General features: G+C 35.9%; 1 protein-coding gene across 1 annotated transcript; it reads right to left on the bottom strand.

Moving 5' to 3' along the window:
- Nucleotides 1-2,431: 2,431 nt before the first annotated feature.
- LOC110461138 (Williams-Beuren syndrome chromosomal region 27 protein-like) lies at nucleotides 2,432-24,135 on the bottom strand. Its single transcript, XM_021514464.1, has 6 exons — nucleotides 23,963-24,135; nucleotides 13,794-13,944; nucleotides 12,853-12,990; nucleotides 6,639-6,774; nucleotides 4,559-4,651; nucleotides 2,432-3,292 (listed from the first exon to the last, which is right to left on the bottom strand). The coding sequence occupies exons 2-6, from the start codon at nucleotides 13,941-13,943 to the stop codon at nucleotides 3,108-3,110; spliced, it is 702 nt and encodes a 233-aa protein (XP_021370139.1). The 5' UTR covers nucleotide 13,944; nucleotides 23,963-24,135; the 3' UTR covers nucleotides 2,432-3,107.
- Between the last annotated feature and the right edge of the window lie 376 nt (nucleotides 24,136-24,511).

Here is a 24,511-nt window from a genome sequence, read left to right as displayed (position 1 = left end):
CAACAACAGGTTCTTGTTAAAGGTGTGTATTCTAATATAGGTTACACAAATGCTGGTGTACCACAAGGAAGTGTGTTAGGTCCTCTGTTATTTTTGGTTTATATTAATGATATTGTTGATAATTTAAATTGTATTTCACGCTTATTTGCTGATGATACCTCTTTGATGTATTCTTCGTCTTCTCATGCTGATATTGAAATGTGTGTAAACAGAGATTTGGAAAAACTTGACAAATGGTCACGGGACTGGCTTACTAAATTTAATCAACAGAAAACTGATGTGTTATTTATATCTAATTCGCGAAATATACTTCCTTTACAGATTTGTTTTGGTACTGAGACTCTGAATTGTGTTGAAAGTCATAAACATTTAGGCGTAATATTTAGTGCAGATGCAAAATGGTCTTTACATATTTCCGAAATTCAAAAAACATGCATGAAAAAGGTATCAGTACTACGAAAGTTTAAATTACTGTTGAGTAGGAAAACTTTGTTAAGAATATATAAAGTATTTGTGTTGCCTGTGTTGGAATATGCCTGTGAAGTTTGGGATGGTTGTTCTCTGGCAGATCTAACTAAACTTGAACAAGTTCAGCTTGAAGCAGCAAGAATTATTACTGGCCTACCCTCTTTTTCTAGTAAACAATCACTTTATCAAGAATCCCAACTTGAACCTCTATCTGAAAGAAGAAAACTTAAGAAACTTTCCCTAATGTACAAACTCCATAATAAACAAACACCTTCTTATTTAACTAACATTCTTCCTCCTAAAGTATGCGAACGCAATAGCTACAACTTGAGAAATACTGAAAACTACACTGTTCCCAATTTCCGTCTGTCTAGTTCATTCCAATCCTTTATTCCTTCTTCTATAAGACTATGGAACGATTTACCAAATACTGTCAGAGAGCAGCCATCCGTTAACATTTTTAAATCATCGATTAAGCGTAACCAAGGTTACTTGTTGCCTATTTTTTTTCATGTAGGAAATCGAAAACTAAATATTTTACATACACGATTGCGTCATTCATGTAGTAGTTTAAATTATGATTTGTATAGAGTTAATATTGTAGGTGATCCAATGTGTGCATGTGGAAATGAGTGTGAAAATGCAGTCCATTACTTTTTTGATTGTATGCTGTATATCAGACAAAGACAAATTTTGATTGATGATATCTCACGTTATTGTAATATTTCTCTAAATGTTATTATGTACGGTTCTCCAAATTTGTCAGATGAAGACAATGAAAATATCTTCCATATAGTCCAAACCTACATTAAAAATAGTAACAGATTTTAAGGTCAGTAGTATTATCCTATCATCTCTCTTTCTTATTCTTCTAAATTTCTTTTCTTCCCTTTTCCCTTCCTTTCTTCTTTGTTCATATATATTATAAATATATTTGTTGTTGTTGTCATGTAATCAATATAATGAAATGTATTGGAGAGGGCGTTTCTAAGTTGAGATAACTTGTGCCTAATCCTTTTTGTTGAATGACAAATAAAAAATGTTTTAATCAAAACACAAGATTGGGGACAATTTAGCCTAAAATTTTACTGTGGCCTGTTGAGACTTTTAATATTTTGATTAGTTGGTCTTCTTTCGTTTCTCTTACAAGAGTGTCTGATGAAAATAGTTGATACAAAGGTAATACATTAAATTTATCTCCAGCACATTCATGAATATGTTTGTTAACATGAAGATTTCGTAAAGAATCAGTTCTAGTTTGTTGTCTATGTACAGTCACACGTGTTCCGAGTTCATTACCGGTTTGACCGATGTAAAAATCACCACATTTAGAACAAACTATTGCACGAATTACATTTTTTTATTTACAATTCATATTTACCTTCACAGTAAATTTCAAACCATTCTTGAACATTGATGTATATTTAAATAAATTGCTAACGTGTCAGTGGCGGATCCAGAGACCTGTCTGGGGGGGGGGTTCCAAATTTCCTGGGGGGTTTCCAGGTGGGGCAAAATTGAGTAAAATGGTGAAAATACATGATTTTTAAAGAAACTTCTCAGGCTGGGGGGGTTCCTGAAGCCCAAAAAACCCCTCTGGATCCGCTACTGCGTGTGTATATATATGAACAACATTGATGTATATTAAAATAAATTGCTAAGTACAAGTGGGACGTATATAAACAACGATGTATATTTAGATAAATTGCTAAGTATAACGGGACGTATATATATATGAATATTATATTTGAATACGTTGGCTGTATCAAAACTAAGAAGTCCAAAATAAAGCACAAACATTCTGATTTTTTTTTTTTTTTGTGTCTTTTCGTCATTATGTTTTTTCTTTATTTCGTTCCTTGCTATATATCGTTGTTTCGTCTTTTCGTGATATCGTTTTTTTCGTCTTTTCGTTATTTAGCTTTGGCGCTTTGGCGTTATTTCGCTTTGGCAGGTTTTCGTCTTTTCGTTATTTCGTTTTTTCGCTTGGCGTTATTTCACGGGCGACAAAGCGAAAAGACGAAATGTCATATATAAGCCACCATAGATAACACTGCCGCACACTTAACATGTCGTCGACGCTGGTTGAAAGTCATATTCAAATTCAAATGATATGTGAAGATTTTGCTATACATTCGTCCAATTTATTACACCCTCTGACCAATCCCATATAGATACTATCATTAATCTTACCTAAACATATACAGAACGCTTGTGCATTACCGTTACAATGTTTACCGTCTACACTTACATTAACACAATAACCATTGTACCTGCAACTGTTGTTACCCAGTACCTTCTCATTACCTGACTACAGAACGTGATCAATTTCTATGACGTTTACAACAATACATGTAGACGGAGCTATATATATATATATATATATATGTTCCACAAACGAGACGCAATTATGGGACGTCATCAATCATTGATGCGTGCCGAGTAAATCAAGGCTTATGAACCATTCACAAAAGGTACTGAAAATGTAATTAATATTTTCTATTTCGATCAGGTAATTGCATGATAACTCAAGTTAAAAACGTAAATTTAATAAATGGGTAAGCTGGAATGTTCAACAAACATAATTCTATCTCTGGCGCACTTTAAACTTGAATATCATCCCATTTATTGCACCATTTCTAACACACCTTGAATTTAAATATAATTCCATTATTGTCAAACGAGTATTTGGGTACAACTGTTTGCGAACAACGTTTCCATTTTCCCTCTTTTTCCAGTTTTAGGAAGAAGTTTTCCAATTTTCCTGCGTATTCCTGCACGTGTGTAAGATATTCCTCCCTCATCACGATGATGATGTATCCACCTAATAACATAATTGAGAGACACATAATATCACTGTGAAGGACGTGTACACGAGTTAACGTAATCACGTGCTTCAGTCGCCTGTACAATAACAACATCCGTACATAATGTAACCTGACTGATTATTAAAACAAGCGTTAGCTTAGACATGTCAGCTTTTTTTCTTTTAAACATCGAGTTCAATTATTCCGTCTTTTCGTATTGCAGAGTTATCTGCTCTTGTGAGCAGGTATTGATTGTTACGTCAATAGTTTGTATGAGAAAATTACGTCGTTTTCTCAAAAAAAGATAACGTTACTTTCACGAACAAATGACGTAACAATCAATACCTGCTATCAAGAGCAGATAACTCTTCAATACGAAAAGACAGAATAGCAATTGCAAAGACATTTTATCTTTGAAACGAAATAAATAATTAATTTCGATGTCTTAATTAGATTATATAAATTATGTACGTGAGTTTTTTTTCTTTTCGCAGATAACTTTTCTTCCATTGGTTTTCCTTTCAACCACTCCGCCCCTGCACCTACGCGTGTGTAATATAATTGGAATGATTGAAGAATGACTTGTCTTTCTCGTTAGGGTATCCATCAACCTCCATTGATTATATACGTATTATCATATACTTGTCTTTGGCATGGCTGGCTTTGAATGTGCGATACTGCTAGCTGTGCTGAGGTTGTACGAACCGACCTATATGTGCCCAGCACGCGCCATATCCGCGTTGCACGCGCCTTACTCTTCAAGCACACGCCTTATCTGGTTTACTTCCGGCTCGACAAATTGCAAAAAATCACACAAGAATTGCTTGCTGATTAATGGTGTTTTTTTGGTGAGGCTAAAACCCAGAGGTCATTCCAAACCAACTGGAGGACATGAAAAGTTGTTTGAAGAATTTGCTGACATACGGAGGACGATGGACGCCTTTGTTCGGACTAGGTGAGCTAAACAGGTTACGACCATTTTCATATCATACCCTGTGTCTGCCATCCACGCATACAGCCCGATCCCTCCAATCCATCGGGCTGATATGGAGGTTTCAGGTCGATACAGGGTAAGGTATAGAAATAATCATGATAACCTATTTTAATAAAAAAAAAAAAAACCGGGTACTGATCCGATTATCCCGTGGTAACCTACTCTAAAAGGAGACATACAGAAAGATACTAAACGGAGACCTTTAACTACAGGGATAATGGTATGTTAATTCCAATGTTTCCTGTAACCAACACGTGCAGCTACCACATGTTGGTTCATACAAATGTACCTGGTTTGACTATCCTGATCATCTCCGTTAGAGCAGCACATGGGATGTGTCCCTCCCCCATCCCTCCGGCCACCGCAACGCAGGAGTATTTACCTATACCAACATAAACAACAGAAATACATAACGAAAGATAATGCTTCGTGAAATTATCGTGTGTTAATAAAAAGGGTCAGAAAACGAAGCCTTTATCGCATTTTTGATTCGTTCTACATTACCAAACATGAATACATGTATTTGAATTCGGGATATATTCGTCTACAAACAAACAGTACGAGTCAATTTATTTATTTATTTTCATATCAAGCGTTTCAACAATACATGTACATATTTATCATTATATCACTATGTTTCAGCACTACGTGCAGTTACAAACCATACTGAGCTCGCTGTGTTTTCATATTTAGTACAACACAAGGCAGGTATCTGTAACATGTGGTTTATTGTGATTCAAAAGGCGTTTTTGTTTAAACGACTGAAATGGAAACGACTGTTTTTTCTACATATTTACTGTAAACTTAGGGAATTGCTGGGGTTGTGGCCTTCTTACTGCTGTCAAATGGAGACTATGGATTAAATGTCGGAATGTCCGAGTTCGGGGCTAACATACTACTGTCTATGTTAAAGCTAAGGTTCATATTGTCCTTTTCTCTGTTGACAGTTTTTGCGACTTACCATCGTTAATAAGGATCACCCTGTTGATTAACATAATCTTCCCCTACCCTGTGGGTGTGACAGAAATCTCCAACCCTCGGGGTGATTATTTTCGTTGTCTAACCCTCGGCTCAAAAATAATCATCCCCTACCTTAAGGGTAAAACAGAGAAATCTCCACCTCGGGGTGATTATTTTGGTTGTCTAACCCTCGGAAGAGCCTCGGGTTAGACAACCAAAATAATCACCCCGAGGTGGAGATTTCTCTATTATACCCTTAAGGTAGGGGATGATTGTTTTTCTCCCATCTTATTATTTCGGTCACAACTCCACCGACAGTAGTGTAAACAAAAACACATGTGGGGTAGGAATATCGTCATTCACTATTGATTACGTCACAATTACCAGTGACGCATTTTAATGTCGTCACAATTGAACAAGTGCTTATCGGCACGAGGCTATCTCCCCCTAGGGGTTGACTAATATAATCTATCGCTACTGGTGTAAGATAGAGAAATCTCAACCCGAGGACTAAGATTTTTTGTCCAGAACGAGGCTTGCCGAGTTCTGGACAAAAAATCTTAGTCCGAGTAACGACTGATTATTTTTCTCCCATATCTAACAGTATTTTAATGTGAAATAAAGGTAAACATGGACCCAAAACACATACAGGCAATTTGTTGATGGATTGTTGACGTGACGTCATTGTATTGTTGAAGTGACGTCATGCCATTGTTATGAATAGGGGAATCCCCCCGTCTCAACTCTAGGGCGGAGACAGATAAATCTAGCACCGGCAAAACGGGAGATAAATCTGTCAGGTGTGGGAGAAAAGCTGATCTTTCCCTGTTGAAACGGGAGACACGCATGTGAAGGGTGGGGGAATTACTTACCATTGTATGCAGACAATATAGAGTTGTTTTACGTATTTTGCCTTGTATATGGCGTAACGTTTAACCTTGTCAATATGGAGAATAAAGTTCATGGCGTACTTAACCATACATAGGGATACATTTTTCGTTTTTTTTTCAATACGAAAAGCAAGATTTTGTCTTACTTAAACTTGTTTACCGGAAAATGTTAAACTTTATCAATACGAAGGACAGCGTTTATAAACTTTATCTATTTTACAACAATTATGAAACAAGTAATTACAACTTATGTTAATCATTTTTGTTGTCCGGATGTTAGCACGCTGGGCGGGGATGGGTCTTAACGTGATGTTGGAGGAAACCGAAGTACCCGAAGAAAACCCAAGTGGTTTAGTGGTTTATAGAGTACACTTACCCTTATATATGGTCCAAAGCTTCACATTGTCTACAGTTTGTGACATATACTTAGACTCTGTGGTAAAATGTTTAGCTTTGCTAGTCCGTTTGGGTGACTAAGTTTGTCGTGTTCATACCCGTGTCTACAAGAAGGATATTTACCATTGTCAATAGGTAGAGTGGCATCGGACATGAACTCGCAGTACAGTTTGTTATATATATTCTTTGCCCTGGCCACATCTAGCATCTTATCAGACGGGTCCAGACCATCCACATTGACAAAGCCCTCTTTCTTAAGCTACAAGAAATCAAAACACATCTAACGTTAGCACATACCATGTACCGCACTGTTGGATATTTTACGTTAAAAATGGCGTTTTACTTCTCCTGTCTGTTGGTTATTGAAAGTGTTCTGATGCATGTAATATATTAAGGATATTTAATGGTGTCTTCAGTAATAACAAATATATTTCACGAGTGTGGCTAATATATTGATACATGTATTTGTTCACGAGTGCGCAGGACGAGTGAAAAATATCAAAATATTAGCAACACGAGTGAAATGTATTTGTTATAACTGAAGACACCATTACATTTTCTATCTATTACATTTTTAAAGCATAAATCATGAAAAAATGTAATGTATTAAAAAAGGGCAGGAATCAGAAGCGTAATAATAAGCGCCATAATCTAATGACGTCACGCTTGCATTGACAACAAGGCTGCGCGCCAATTTGAATGGGATAATCAACGCAATTCCGAAGTTTTTTACTGTTTCCTGGTATGATTGCTTATACAAATGTTATTAATTGTATATTTATGTAAATACTTAAGTCTGTGTACCAAACATTTACCATAACAACCACTTATTCTACCGTCGCTTCATTTGAATCTGAACAAATAAGCGTTGCCTTTGAATGCAGCAAATAGAGAAAACCGTTATGATTGGTCAATACCAAAAAGTGATATTTTCACAGTACAAAATATCACTTTTGATATTTGTCACAGTGTGAAAGATATCAGTTTTATCAAGTTGTTAGAATCCGATATTTTACTGACAAAAGGTAAAAAAATAGTTGCTCCACCTGCCCATTATGCTACGGTAGGTTAAAGATGGTTTTACAATTTTAAAATTTAAAAAAAGATATGTCGACCGATCTAGAATTGTAAAGCTAAGAGATAGTACTAGATTATCTTTTATAAAAATAATAATAATTCGAAGTTTTTATAAAACGCTTTACCACAACCTAGTTTGTAGATCGTCTCAAAGCGGTTCAAAAATTACTATCCGCGGTTATAGGGCCTTTGCAACCAGCAAACATCTTTCTCGACTCCCTGTGGAACATACAGCTGGTGCTGCCATTTCGGCGCTCACAGCTAGCATTCAACAGTTCTAGCACTGCCCAACCACGTACATATTTACAGCTGAGTAGACTGGAACAAGTGGAGTAAATAAACTTGCTCAAGGATACAACACAGTACCGTGCCGCGACTCGAACCCGCAACCCTTCGCTCACGAGCCCAGCGTCCTACCACTAGACTAGCTACCGTGCCTCCTTTTTTACTCTTGTAATTTTCTTCAAACGTGTATTAGTATTATCTACATGCTATCATCGATAGGGGTGAACGACCCCTGTATACTTTCAACACCATTCAAGCAAATGTAGAGCGAAGGATGTAAAAACAGAAACAAATTAATCATACTTAACGCTGAAAACAGTGAAAAATTAATAACACCTTCTAATAAATAAACACATGTATTGACGTTTTATGGTTGTGGTGGTGATAATGAACAATGTATATCTTTTAAGTTGAAAAATGCTACGTAATAAATGAGTAGAAAGGCGGTCTATCAAAATCTAGATGTTAGAGATAGTGAATGAATTCAACTATCTTGGAATCTTATTGAAATATAATGGGAAATTTAAACAAACACAGAAAAAAAATATCTGAACAAGGAAGAAAAGCATTGTTTGCATTATTGGGGGTATGTAAAAAACAGTATTTTAATATTGAGACTCAATTAGCAGTGTTTGATACTTATGTCAGTAGTATAGTCAACTACGGATCAGAAGTATGGGGATTCCATAAAGGCCCCGACATCGAAAAACTACATGTAGATTTTTGTAAAAGGTTGCTAGGTGTGCGCAAATCCACTCCGAATATGATGGTATATTTCGAATTAGGCCGTTATCCATTGCATGTAATAAGGAAACTAAAAATATTTAAATATTGGTTTAAATTGCTCAATACCGAAAACTGTATTTTGAAATCCTGTTATGAAAATATGCTGCTAATCAAGGATCCATGGGTCTGTGAAATAAAAGATGAATTGTATCGTTTAGGCTTAGGATATATCTGGGACGCACAGAATGGAAACAATTTCACTTTTTTAATTATTAAGGCAAGATTATTTGACATTTTTAATCAAGAGGGATATAGTCTAATTACAGGTATGTCTAAAGGTATGCTTTACAGAGAATTAAACAGTACAATTTTACTACAATCTTATCTAACAAAATCAGTTAATATCGGTTATATGAAAGAAATTGCTCGACTTAGGCTGTCAGCTCACAAATTAAACATTGAATCTGGACGTTATGTTGGCACTGTTAGAACTAATAGATTATGTACAAAGTGTAATCTTAATGACATAGAGGACGAGTTTCATTTTGTTTTAGTTTGCACAAGATATACAGATTTAAGACGGAAGTATTTAAAATTTTACTATAGAAATAACCCTAGTGTATATAAGCTTGTTCAATTACTTAATACACCGAATATTAAAGGATTATGTAATCTTGGAAAGTATCTGATAGCGGCAAATAAGCGCCGATCAGATATATGACAGTTTGTATGTGTGTATTGTTCATTCTCCTGTGACCAATGTGGCTTTTTGTACATATGTAAATATCCTGTTTAATATATGTTTATACTGATAAGTCGCAAGACTTAAAGTTAATAAAGAACTTGAACTTAGATGTCGTGAGAACATTTTTAAAGCACTTTGATATTTTAGTGTTTTTGAAATTTAGTATTTCAGTACAACTACAAGAGCTAAATACCCCAAAGTACGACTTAGTTCACATTTTGACCTGGTGTGTTGACGCCCCTATATAGTTGTGCGATTTCGCCCTTATGTTGATACTACTGTATGGTAGTATGAGTTTGACCTGGTGTGTTGACGCCCCTATATAGCTGTGTGATTTCGCCCTTATGTTGATACTACTGTATGGTAGTATGAGTTTGACCTTGTGTGTTGACGCCCCTATATAGCTGTGTGATTTCGCCCTTATGTTGATACTACTGTATGGTAGTATGAGTTTGACCTGGTGTGTTGACGCCCCTATATAGTTGTAAGATTTCGTCCTTATGTTGATACTACTGTATGGTAGTATGAGTTTGACCTGGTGTGTTGACGCCCCTATATAGTTGTAAGATTTCGCCCTTATGTTGATACTACTGTATGGTAGTATGAGTTTGACCTGGTGTGTTGACGCCCCTATATAGTTGTAAGATTTCGTCCTTATGTTGATACTACTGTATGGTAGTATGAGTTTGACCTGGTGTGTTGACGCCCCTATATAGTTGTAAGATTTCGCCCTTATGTTGATACTACTGTATGGTAGTATGAGTTTGACCTGGTGTGTTGACGCCCCTATATAGTTGTAAGATTTCGTCCTTATGTTGATACTACTGTATGGTAGTATGAGTTTGACCTGGTGTGTTGACGCCCCTATATAGTTGTAAGATTTCGCCCTTATGTTGATACTAATGTATGGTAGTATGAGTTTGACCTGGTGTGTTGACGTCCCTGTATGGTACATGTACGTACATGTAGTACGTGTTTCAACTGGTGTGTTGACGCCCCTGTATGGTACAATGGTAGTGCGAGTTTGCCCTTGTGAGTTGACGCCCCTGAACGGTAATATGAGATTGACCTTGTGTGTTGACGCCCCTGTATGGAAGTACTAGATTCACCGTGTGTGTTGAGCTACAGTATGGAAGTACAATATTGATCTTGCGGTTGACGCCCCTGTATGGAAGTACAATATTGACTTTGTGTGTTGACGCCCCTGTATGGAAGTACTAGAATGACCTTGTGTGTTGACGCCCTTGTATGAAAGTACAATATCGACCTTGTGTGTTTCGCCCCTGTATGGAAGTACAATATCGACTTTGTGTGTTGACGCCCCTGTATGGAAGTACTAGAATGACCTTGTGTGTTGACGCCCCTGTATGGAAATACAATATCGACTTTGTGTGTTAACGCTACAGTATGGAAGTACTAGAATGACCTTGTGTGTTGACGCCCCTGTATGGAAATACAATATCGACTTTGTGTGTTGACGCTACAGTATGGAAGTACTAGAATGACCTTGTGTGTTGACGCCCCTGTATGGAAATACAATATCGACTTTGTGTGTTGACGCTACAGTATGGAAGTACTAGAATGACCTTGTGTGTTGACGCCCCTGTATGGAAATACAATATCGACTTTGTGTGTTGACGCTACAGTATGGAAGTACTAGAATGACCTTGTGTGTTGACGCCCCTGTATGGAAATACAATATCGACTTTGTGTGTTGACGCTACAGTATGGAAGTACTAGAATGACCTTGTGTGTTGACGCCCCTGTATGGAAATACAATATCGACTTTGTGTGTTGACGCTACAGTATGGAAGTACTAGAATGACCTTGTGTGTTGACGCCCCTGTATGGAAATACAATATCGACTTTGTGTGTTGACGCTACAGTATGGAAGTACTAGAATGACCTTGTGTGTTGACGCCCCTGTATGGAAATACAATATCGACTTTGTGTGTTGACGCTACAGTATGGAAGTACTAGAATGACCTTGTGTGTTGACGCCCCTGTATGGAAATACAATATCGACTTTGTGTGTTGACGCTACAGTATGGAAGTACTAGAATGACCTTGTGTGTTGACGCCCCTGTATGGAAATACAATATCGACTTTGTGTGTTGACGCTACAGTATGGAAGTACTAGAATGACCTTGTGTGTTGACGCCCCTGTATGGAAATACAATATCGACTTTGTGTGTTGACGCTACAGTATGGAAGTACTAGAATGACCTTGTGTGTTGACGCCCCTGTATGGAAATACAATATCGACTTTGTGTGTTGACGCTACAGTATGGAAGTACTAGAATGACCTTGTGTGTTGACGCCCCTGTATGGAAATACAATATCGACTTTGTGTGTTGACGCTACAGTATGGAAGTACTAGAATGACCTTGTGTGTTGACGCCCCTGTATGGAAATACAATATCGACTTTGTGTGTTGACGCTACAGTATGGAAGTACTAGAATGACCTTGTGTGTTGACGCCCCTGTATGGAAATACAATATCGACTTTGTGTGTTGACGCTACAGTATGGAAGTACTAGAATGACCTTGTGTGTTGACGCCCCTGTATGGAAATACAATATCGACTTTGTGTGTTGACGCTACAGTATGGAAGTACTAGAATGACCTTGTGTGTTGACGCCCCTGTATGGAAATACAATATCGACTTTGTGTGTTGACGCTACAGTATGGAAGTACTAGAATGACCTTGTGTGTTGACGCCCCTGTATGGAAATACAATATCGACTTTGTGTGTTAACGCTACAGTATGGAAGTACTAGAATGACTTTGTGTGTTGACGCCCTTGTATGGAAGTTCAATATTGACATTGACTTGGTGTTGACCTTGTGTATTTGCGCTACTGCATGGTATACAATGTACGAGTCTGACCTTGTGTATTGGCGCTACTGTTTGGAAGTACGATCCTGACATTGTGCTTTAAACACATGGTAGAATGAGTCTGGTCCTATGTGTTCAGTCTACTGTGTGGTAGTATGAGTCTGGCCCTATGTGTTCAGTCTACTGTGTGGTAGTATGAGTCTGGCCCTATGTGTTCAGTCTACTGTGTGGTAGTATGAGTCTGGCCCTATGTGGTCAGTCTACTGTGTGGTAGTATGAGTCTGGCCCTATGTGTTCAGTCTACTGTGTGGTAGTATGAGTCTGGCCCTATGTGTTCAGTCTACTGTGTGGAAGTACGAGTCTGGCCTTATGTGTTAAATCTACTGTATAAGGTACATTTGTAGTATGCTATTCCTGTTGTACTTCATAACACAACAGTAACGTCTCTCTCGCTTGAAACAACGTCTACATTGCTTAAATTTTGTCAGAGTCTTGACAGGTCTAGGAGACAAGTGCGTATTCTCAGAGAGACTGTTACATGGTATACGTATCATAATATCATCTGATAGTTATAACACTGTTACGATTCCCAACCAGTCCTTGCTGTGGAAGCTACCAACAATTACCGATTTATGGCAATCATATGTTTGACGTCAGCATGTATACCTTTTCTCCTAGGAATCCAGTACCACATGCCACATCTAAGATGCTGACTGACTTCCGGTTCGTAGTGTCGACCGGAAATGCCTCCGTTACTGCCATGCATGCGTAATACGGGCCTTGATATCTGTCTTGGTTTAGGTCCTGAAAAGAGGCAGTAACTCTGTATAAGGTCACATAAAAATAAGGTGAATAAATCATTGACCAAAATATCAGAAGGCCAAACATCCGCATCAGGATATTTTTTATTCAAAAATATTGCTAACGCGATGTTATCTAGTGATGACAATCCTGTTAACCCGCCCTTCAAAAATATTTAAACGTTTATTTCAATTAAGAAAAAAGAAAAGACATCAACGGTATGAATACATGTACACGTATGTACATTATATATGTGGAATATTTTTAGTTACCTTGATCGATTTTACACACTTTGTCAGAAGTATACTACTGTACATGCATTTTGTGTAATGAAAACGGTAAAGGAAACACTTATGTTTAATTAGTTTAAAAACAAACAGAATTTCCTTTCTTTTACAAGAAATATTCGATACAGGTAAGATTGGTAATCTTTATAAAATGTATCGACTGATAATAAATAATCCGGAAAGTTTGTAAGCATTGGTACGAAAACAAATGATTATATGTACCTACTATGAGCTCGTGAATCTTGAAATTAAATTCAACGACTCGAATTAACAATTGTTTAGTAATCAAGTTGGAATTAACATATTTAAATTATCATGATATACAGTATTGTTCATATTCAAGATATATATCCGATAGATTTTTTTCCATTCTGAAAGACATCATCTGACTACTTGTTACATAATGGCGATATAATTCATAAGTAAGCATATATACCGCAGATCTATTTAAAGAGTAATACGTTGTGTATTGTAAAGTGAGTGTGAACTTTTCATTGGTACATGTAACCTATCACGTACTTGCTCATACTCTCCCGCCCACTTAGAGTAGTACTCGGCTACTTCGGTCATACTCATCCCGGGCTTGTGTGCGCCAAAGTTCGTGCAGTACGCCTGGCCATCTGGTGCATCGCTAGACTGTATGAAACGTTTCGCCTTTACCTCTGCCATTCTGAAAATAACAATCGAATATGGATGCATGACTTAAAGCGATGACCTCTTGTATGAGAGGTGAGACGGTGAAGAAAAAAAAGATAAATGTAACAAAGATGCTTTATTAATTGGCCTTTTTTAACATGAAACTGTGGTTGACTCAAGTGGTTGACTGACCGTCCCAGAAGTTAGCCGTAATGTATTCTGTGACATAACAGGGGTCATTATCATTCTGTAGAGCGTTAGACTAAACCAGAGGTCCCGTGTTCGACTCCTTGCGGAGCATTGAACAAATATTTACCTGTGTTACATCAGCACTGGAAGTTAAATCAGCCGGGATTTACGTGAAATATTGGCTTATACATCAATAATACGCTATCTATTTTTGTGAAAATTAAGATTTTTCAACATTAAGGGTTTATTCACAAATTTCACTGAATTTCTACATGTTTCAGAACACTTTTAAATGTCACTGAAAAGGTTCATTTAGCAGAAATATCAGATATATATGTGTGACCAGTGACCAAGCTGGCAGAATGTCAGCGAAACTGTCTGGGTAAAAATATCGTTATCGTTCTTGCACATATAAACCAAACTTTGAACTCATATAAATCACTGCGGTCTGCCCGTATATACTCACACAGAAGGCCTTAATATAGAAGGAAACAGGAGTACACCGTGGAAAGCCACGTGGACGGCCATGTGACCTGGTATAATCTGTTCACGGCCGATCGTGTAATCGAACCCCGACCGCCTAGGTGGAAGGCGAGTGCGCTCATATTTCTAGTGATAAGTATACACGGTTTGGTTTATGTAAACGGTACATCTGTATATACACCGACGGGCCTCTGTTTATGTATGAGCATGTGCTGGCAAAATCACGGAAGTAAGTTTTAAACACAAATAACTGCGCAACGAAAAGATTGGTACATTGTATGAAGGTATAGTGTAGCGGTCACCTAAATGCACAAACAATAGAAACATTCAACATGACAGAGGCGAATAAATGAACATGGGTGCGTACATGTACAAAATTATAACTGATTGAAATATGCAAAAAGGTCATCACAGAGAATAAGAGGTGTGATAAATAATAGTATTGCCTGCTAAACGTGTATAATTTCTAGCTCAGGCGTTACTTAATTCTTATTTGAAACAGTGTCTAGTGGCTTGACGTCACAATACTTGGCTACATCACACTTGTATTATGACATCTAATCTTATCCGATAATTCAATTCGTGTCTTTGTTGGGGAGGAATATATCTTCTCATTATAAAATGTATATATATTTAAGGATAAATCGGGCACTCATCAGATCTCATTTTAACTGATTATGATTCGTGTCCGATCTTCTTAGTTCATTCTGGAATATAATAGCTGAAAGCGAACATGATCTTTGTTGAATGTCAATAGCTGCCAAATAGCCAAGCGTTTCTAGGTTAAAGAAAATCGCTGAAAAATAGTTGTACATACATATATTTGATTATAAATGACGTCATGATACAATGCATCGGTTATGATTGACATAAACATTATTGATTACTTTGTAGATTATTTACTTGTACAGTGTAATTCTACGCGGTTTGCTATTTTAACGAGTAGGTTCTTGTTTGTCCTCCACACAGGTACATGTAAATTTATATTACTAATCAGTTGCCTTTGACAACATCATCTGTAGTATACATGACTTGTCCACGTGTATAATCGTGATCCACAGTTTATTGTTACAGTAAGCTTCACAGGTTGGGGGCTAGGTGTGATCCCTTATATCTGAGTAGTGTGAACGTGTGTGGGAAGTGTTAATCGAACACCACCGATCATATGGTGTTAGAGGTCACACAGCGTTAGCAACTGTTAATCATTACATCTATAATCCGGACACTTCTGTCGGTGTTGTCTGTTATACGATGGGACAAGTTCAGATCCCCAGGGACATTACACAAGCTTTTTTTTTTATACATGTAGGTTCCAATTATCTGTTTTGTTGATCTGTATATGTTTTTAAAACGTTTATTTCCTTTAAAATTTATTTTCAACTTAGAACTGAATTTGCAGATATTGTGCAACTTTAATTTCAAAGTCAAATTCCTCTTTTGTTAAACTGTTGAATTGTAATGATGCCGCTATAAATCTTCTTTTGTTTCCGTGACGGCTCTATTACGTTTGCTTGGGTGTGGTCTCCTATTGCTGACTTGACTTATTACCGTGGCACATTTACGACATGCGCAATTTTATTTTCTACATTAATTATCTCGAGCGCTTGACATAGCTTCCCGAGCGTCGTTGTACTATGACGTCAACTTTTTATGCAAAGACCTTATTATGTTTCCTCAAGACGTCAAGCTTAATTGAATTATTTCATTAAAACACACATTTGCATTACATATAAAAATGATATAACCCTCATATGTGGATTTTTAGAAAATCAATGTGTGAAGTTTAAGTAGTTTCGGAATATATTATGCACCTGTTTGCAGTGTTCTTATTCTAACTTGTTATGTACAATGTAGATAGGTTGGATAGCGAGATAATAAGTCGGGCGCTCGTGACGTTATGTCGAGCGCTCGAGATAATAAATTTAGAAAATAATATTGTGCATGTCCTAAATGTACCACCGTATAGCTTATAGCTAAACTTAGCAAGTTTGCTTTTTATTTGACCCATTAATAAAGGAGACCTACTAATACAGGTGTGATGTAGTCAAATAGTGGGACGTCAAGCGCGAAAGACTGTTTCATAAAAGGGGCAACGCCTGAGCTAGAAATGATGCGCGTTTAACAGGCTATAGAACTGATGGCGCAAATTCTTTCTTGGGTACATACTGAACTCATGCATCAAACCAAATGCATAGGTTTGGTCATACTCACGTCCATTTTCAAAATCTAAGAAATCTAAAAGCATACGTCATACACCTCAACAAACTAATTATCAACATCAGACCACAGTGAAATGGGACAAAGCCAAAATATTAATGAAAGGAACAATAGACCAAAACCACAGGGACCTGATAATTTGTTACAGCTATATTTGGACCTAAACTGGTGTTCAGAGTAATTTTACATGTTTAAGGGGTTTAGATCTACTTAAAATTGACACCCCCAATGATACCGAAAGTAGACCTAAACCCCTAAAACATGTAAAACTACTCTGAACACCTTAGTTTAGGTCCAAATATAGGTGTAACAAAATTATCAGGTCCCTGTGATGTAACCTAGCTATTCTTCACGCTCTAACAATGCGCGATATGTCCCATAGTGTAACGATAAAAACTATCGCAGTTTTGCATAGAGACGAGTCGGACTTGAAACGTTGGGACACATTTATACTTACACTGTAAAGTTAAAAAAATAAATAAAAAAAATCCTAAATTGTGAATCTTATTGGAGATATTTTTATTTCTGAGAATTATGCTTTTGTGTTATTAGTCGGTTCAGTGTGAAAATAACAACGGTCAGTTGTCGCATTTGAGGAAATATTAACATTATTTTTACTTTTAAGTCGTGTATTTCACTGGTAAATATATGAAAGATCATTTTGTTTTGTATATTCTAAATAAAAACGAGACACCCAAATAAAACCAAACCCCTTACAACTGCGCTATGTAATTATCTCGCTTTGTAGTATTACCCGTGCGGTTAATAAACGAGAATTTGACGGGACTTTCGATTGTGACGTCATAAGGTATAACGCTGTCATTTGATTGTGACGTCAAAATAGTAAGGGTCACTTACAGAACTCATATTCCACACGAGTGTTCTGTAAAACAGTACGTACTTTACACACTTGGGGTTGGGGGAAAGTAACTGTATCCCTCTATTTATGTATATTTCGCTTGTTGAATATGACAAACGAAACATGAGGCCCAGAGGGCCTGTATCGCTCACCAGTTTCTTTTGTCACATAAAACTGACATAGGTTACTTCAGACCAAATTTGGTAAATAGAACACAAGACATTTTACGGTTCTTAAATTGTTGTTTGAAATTTCAAATTGGAATTTTAAAGCTTTTAACCCACGTTGACCTTTACTCCGGCTAGCACTTAAAGTTGGCCTTTGACCTCATTACTGTAATAAAGAAAACGATTCACACAGCTGGTCTACATAACATATACCCAAGTATTATGACTTTATAGTCCAAATGATTCTTAAGATGTTGTTGTTTGAAGTTTTTAACATATTTGACCCATGTGACCTTGAAACTAGGCCAATGCCATTTTAATGAGGACGCTTTATACAATGTAGCACTCCATTCAAGGTACCTACTGGCAAAATAGCATGATCCTTGGCCTTATGGAACCTGAGAAGATTGTAAAAGCTTTTAACCCATGTTGACATTTGACTCCCGACTAGCACTTAAAGTTAACCTTTGACCTAATTACTGTGATAAGAAGAGTCGCACTGCTAGTCTTCATAACATACCTAAGTATTATGACTCTAGTCCAAATGGTTATTAGGATAGTGTGTTTTTTTAACATATTTGACCCCTATGGCTTTGAAATTAGTTCAAGGTCATTTTAATGAGGAAATATTATAGCACTATATCCCAGGTACCTACTGGCCAAATATCATGACCCTGGGCCTTATGGAACCCGAGGAGAAGATTGTTAAAGGTTTTTACCGATATTGACCTTTGACCCCGGCTAGCTAAGCCAGTTAAGCTAAAAACCATTCACCCTGCTCCATGCAACTCAGTTTATTCAATTACCCAAATATGGACCCCCTCCTCCCCACACACACAAACATATAACTCTCAAATTACACCGCCGTTACATGCTTACCCACAGCAAATGAATCCCTTGACGTAACAGACGTAGCTTACTGATCAGATTTATACAATGACTCTGCTTACAGTGAACAAATCAAATCGAAATCAAATTTCTTTATTCCCATATACTCCTTTACAAAGGCACAGTGACCAGGCTTGTGATTACTATTTTGTACATATAGTTATGTAACTACGAGGACTGCGTGTTCCTTTGATAACAAAAAATAACTGTAATATGTTCAAAATGAAAAACAGTTTGTGGAAATTTATTCAAGAATAGCTTGGTGTGTTTGAAAGATCTTCTAAATGTTATTTATATAGATATCTTGTCGATACTTTTAATAATCAATTCTATTTAGTAAAGCCTTTAATTTATATTACCAAACAAATGTTGAGTCAGTATCGCATGCAGGCGCATTCCCTTGCCTTTATAATTGGGTCAAAATGATAAAATGAAACACATACACGAAGCAATATTACTACCGATGCCGCAGTGTGAATAAATTAAATGAATTAGTGTCATATAATTAATTTTTCTTTGTTTTCATACCAAATAGTCTTATCTGATTGGTCGAAAACTTTATTTCATTGCTTAAGTAAAAGTACCAAAACGTTACATAGATTAGTTATTTATTTACGGTATGCTACCGCCAAAAGAACAACCCTTGTGCAGTAATATTGCTGAAGTATGTAGTCATTTGTGTGATAAATGCTAATATGGAATTGTCCTCCGTCATCCTGAATTATGTTTTGTGTACTATGTATACATTAACCTATATGCTGTATTGCATTCGGGATAAAAAAATAAAAAAAACTTGAAACTTGATGCAGTATTATTTAGACCATGGAATTCGATGCAGTTTAGATTTCAGCGATAAAACATCTGCGCAAGAACATTGTACTATACAAATTCATGTAATGTGACGTTGTGTAATAATAAAAAAAAATGTGTTGAAATTCCTCTCCAACCACATGTGATTTAAAAAATAAATGTGCAAATGCTATTTCACGTAGTAAATATGTCAAACTGATTAAAATACAGCCCCTCTCTACTATGGTATTTTCATACGGTTTTGTTGGTTGATTTTTGTTTTAACTCTTTTTTTCTGTTTTATTTTTATTTATTCACTCCGACACACTTACGTGTGTAACAAGAGGTCACATACATATAGTAAGTATGATACATGGCGTGTGATGTACACAATTACATAGATACATATAGAAGTACACAAATAGTACAGAAATTAAGTTAATATTTTTTCAAGCTTTTCTATGAATTTACAAAGTTTTGTGTGAATTTTTACATTAAATATATTAAACAATCCTTGCATTTTTAATTGACTTGGATAAGTGAAATAATATTTTGGTATATATTTCTCTCTTAGACATTTAACTAAAACACTTTCACATATAAATAAGTAATGAAATTCATCTCCAATGTACAAATTACATAATGTACAGGTTCTTTCTTGACGAGGAATACCTAACCATCTTCCTTTTTCTATGGGTAAATGCATATTGCAAGAACGGAATTTACACATTATTTTCCTATCATTTGTATTAAGTTTAATTAAATATTTTTCTTGTTCAAACTTTGTCTTTAATATTGAATATGTTTGTCCTCTAGAGGAGTTAAGAATATTATCAAACCATTTCTGTATAAATTGATCCTTCAGTCTACTTTTCACAAGCCTCTTAATTTCGTCTTTTGAAAAAGAACATGTAGATTGATAGTACCACACATAGTTCAGGCCAGTTTGAGAAAAAATATCTTTAACATATGCGAGCCATTTAAATAACATAGTTCCATTTTCATGTAATGTATACATAAGCTTATAAATAGTACTTGATAACTTACTAGAGGTAATCAACTTATGCCAGAATACTATTATTCTACATTTAATTTCGATGTCTAGTGGGTATCTTCCAAGCTCACCATAAACAATGAAATTTGGTGTACTTTTTCTTACATTTAGTATATATTTACAAAATTGAAGATGGATTTTTTCTATAATATTTGTGTTTTCAAAACCCCATATTTCTGATGAATACAGAAGAACTGGCATAATTAATGAATCAAATATCTTCAATTGTAGATCAACTGGTAAAGATATGTTTCTCAATTTCTTATAGACAGCAAACACTGATTTCTGTGCTTGTTCAACAATTTTTTTCCTTGCTTTAAAGAAGCTACAACTAAAATTAAAGAATAATCCTAGATAGGTATACCCTTCCAGTATTTCTAATTCTACGTTACATAATGTAAAATGGGGAGTTCTTGCACATTTTCTTTTTGAAAAGATGACAATTTTAGTTTTTCCTGAATTGATAGTTAACTTCCAAGTATTACAGTATTGTTCAAATTCATTTAAAGCTAACTGTAAACCATCTGGTGTTTCTGAAAACAGGACAGTATCATCGGCATATAAGATAATGAATAGTTTGAGATACACTCCAATGTTATCAATACATAATTTGTCTATTGTTTGAAGACAATTTACATTTTTTTCAACAAGATAAGTTTCTAAATCATTTAAATAAATTGCAAACAAAAATGGCGATAAATTTTCGCCCTGTTTTAAACCGATCTCACAATTGAACAAATCCGACTGTTCACATCCATTTTTAACACATGATTTGGTTTTATCATATAGCTTATAAATAATATTGAAAATTTTTCCAGTAATGTTGCTTTTTTGGAGCTTTTTCCACAGACCAACTCTCCATACAGAATCGAACGCCTTACTAAAATCGATGAACGTACAATAAAGTTTTTTTCCTAATGAAAAATATATTGAGATTAAAGAATACAATACAAACATGTTATCGGTTGTAGAATGACCCTTTCTAAACCCAGCTTGTGCACTGCTTATCAGGTCAAATTCGTCAGAAATTTTATTTAAACGATTATTAATAACCGAAGTGAAAACTTTGCCAAGGCACGAGACTAAAGTGATCGCTCTATAATTATCCGGATCTTTTGGATCGCCTTTGTTTTTATATACTGGTTTTATAATACCGATCTTCCACACATCTGGTATAGACGCAGTATTCAGAATAAGGTTAAATATTTTTTGATAAATTGGTAAAAATACATCCATTGTACTTTTTAGATATTCATTTAGGATTTGATCTATACCAGAGGCTTTACTATTCTTCAAATTGATTAAAGAAAATTTAATTTCATCAGTGGTAATTTCACCATTCAGATAATCATCAAAAATACTATTATCAGGATTTTCCAGCTCAAAATCGTCATCATCATAAATAGACTTATTCAGATCCTTAAAGTATTCATATAATTCAGTAATACATATATCAGCATTACCTTTCTTTACAGATCCGTCACATTTATTCAAAATATTCCAGAATTAACTAAAGTTGACTTTGGTAGTGCTGAAAATATATTCAAGACAGCTGTTTAGATTCGATGATGTTTATTTGGTGTCCAAGCTCTGAATGAGGTTGGACCAGGTAAATCTAAACAGGCTGTCCGAAGTAATCTTCATTCTGATTGGTTAATTAGATGTCCATCTACTCACTGATTTGATAGTTGGTACTCTGACTTTAGCGTGGGGTGCGGACAATAAAAATCTATTTTGTGAAACGTGTCAGGATATGTTTACGTAATACTGATGTCACTAATAAATTGATATAGGCTAGAGTGATGAAAGATGGCGTATTCTCGAATGTAGTTCTGGGTCCGGCAAGGCGATAATCTTTCCCCGTTTTTATTTTCATTTTTTCTTAATGATTTAGAAGATTTTATGAAATCACGTGACTGTAAAGGTCTATGTAATATAAACGACCAGTAAGAGGAGGATTTACATGTATATATGAAGCTTTATGTTATGCTAAACGCTGATTACACTATATTACTATCAGACACGGTAGAGGATTTGCAACGTATGGCATCTTAAAGTCAATATCAGCAAAACTAAAATTGGTAGAAAAAGAATTCCTGATGGCCTTAATTTTATATACAACGGTACTGTTATAGGAATAGCTAAGGATTTTAAATATCTTGGGGTTTATTTTACTAAAAAAATGGTTTGACACAGTTCAATATTAAACAACTGTATGGTAAAGGTTTAAAAGCAATGTATGGTGCTATTTCCAAATGTAGGGATCACAATTTGTCAATAGATTGTCAACTTGATATATTTGACAAAGCCATCAAACCTATTGTATTATATGGATGTGAAGTTTGGGGTTTCTGCTAAAATCAACAGTTCTAAAGCAAATGATAACAGTTTTATTTCCATTTTTTTTTTTAAATAACTGTTTATAAGGTTCCGGTTGATGTTCATATTTAAAAATAATTAGTGCATTTTGGGATAGTCATTACTTTATTTCTCCAGGATTGTAACAACAAATCATATAGTATTCTATGTTAATTCAGTTCTAATCCCCTAATATACGTCTATTCTATGTTAATTCAGTTCTAACCCCCTAATATACGTCTATTCTGTGGATTTTGCCACGTTCATGTTAACATAAGAAAATATACAACAACAAAAAATTCCTTTGTCATAAATTGTCCATGGTACAGTAAAAAGGATGTATGCAGTAAGTTATATATTTACGTACATCCGCTCTTTGTTCACCATAAGAGAGAACAACTTGGAGTAAGAACGGAGTGTAAATCAAACTTAGTATACTTTCACGAACCACGGATCTTATCTTGAACATTTTGAACACCACAGGGGCACGGATGCTTGTGGGCAATGTCGGGCCACGCAGATAACATCGAAAGGTTTCCTATCTGTCAATATGTTTATTATCTTCTCCGTATCACAAGTCCCTGTGTATAGAGGATCTCAGTCAGCGGGCAGCTGCTGTGGAAATGTTCAGACTTTAAAGTGAAGACTGCACCAAGTTACTTTGTTAACTTGCCATAGTTCTATATATATTCGAAAGCAAACATGTTTTGAACAAAATCGAGAGGAACGTTCTGGATTTAAGTAAACAATTTGAACGATTATGATGGATTTGTTTCCGTCACAAATACTAAGCCTTATTTCATGTTTAAAGTTCGTGATTGAAATGTCCTGTCTATTTGTCAGAAGATGCCTATACACACGTTGTTGGTAGCGTGTACACCAACATGAGGTCTGATACTATGTGCTACAAACATCTCGCGAGCATCTTCACGATAACACACATACAATCAGCAGCATCAGCGAACTTATAGTGAATGTGTATGGTAACGTAACTGTGAATATAGAGTGCAAGGATATACAACGTAGGACCTTACAAATGGACACTTACCTGCCGATTCTGGCTTGGTGCTTATTGACACGAGTTTGGTGATGTAAATGCCTGGGACTATATATATAGTCTCGTGAGCACGTGTAGATGAACCCCCAGTTACAGCTGGTGTGTGTACACGAGTGAGAAAATCGCCGGGTGGCAGGTAGCTATATAGGAACGCCAGTCAAAGCCTCGGCATCATCAACCGACCACTCAAACGCAGTCACGTGTCTCAGAACTCCCTCCCACTACCAGTCCAGTTAACCATGGCGTTAAATTGGTACCCTTAACAATGTGTTTGGAAATCTTGAAATCTTGTAAAATGGCTCAAAACTACTTCAGATGTACATTGTAGTAGATATAGCTTTAAACTTGTATTGTTAACCTATCTAGATATGTAATGTTTCGCCAATCGGTTATTATCATAACATTTCCAATCTTTATTGTACTCTAATATACACAACGTGTATGTCTCTCTGCCATTTCCATATATATATATATATATAGCTGCTACATATATTGCTGATACGTGATAATATCTAAAACCTTGTTTCACTTGGAAATTCC

This window comes from Mizuhopecten yessoensis, unplaced genomic scaffold, assembly GCF_002113885.1.
Source record: "Mizuhopecten yessoensis strain PY_sf001 unplaced genomic scaffold, ASM211388v2 scaffold10575, whole genome shotgun sequence".
Classification (NCBI taxonomy): domain Eukaryota; kingdom Metazoa; phylum Mollusca; class Bivalvia; order Pectinida; family Pectinidae; genus Mizuhopecten; species Mizuhopecten yessoensis.
The sequence above is the reverse complement of the archived record's forward strand: the minus strand, read 5'-3'. Positions and strand labels throughout refer to the sequence as shown.

Excerpts from the sequence above, each read along its gene's own strand:
- LOC110461138 (XM_021514464.1), bottom strand. The coding sequence starts at position 13,943 with ATGGCAGAGGTAAAGGCGAAACGTTTCATACAGTCTAGCGATGCACCA. Across the intron at positions 4,652-6,638 it reads CACTCTACCTATTGACAATG|GTAAATACTCCTGCGTTGCG; the intron begins GTAAATATCCTT and ends ATGTTGGTATAG. Across the intron at positions 3,293-4,558 it reads GATCAGGATAGTCAAACCAG|GTGGATACATCATCATCGTG; the intron begins GTACATTTGTAT and ends TTATGTTATTAG.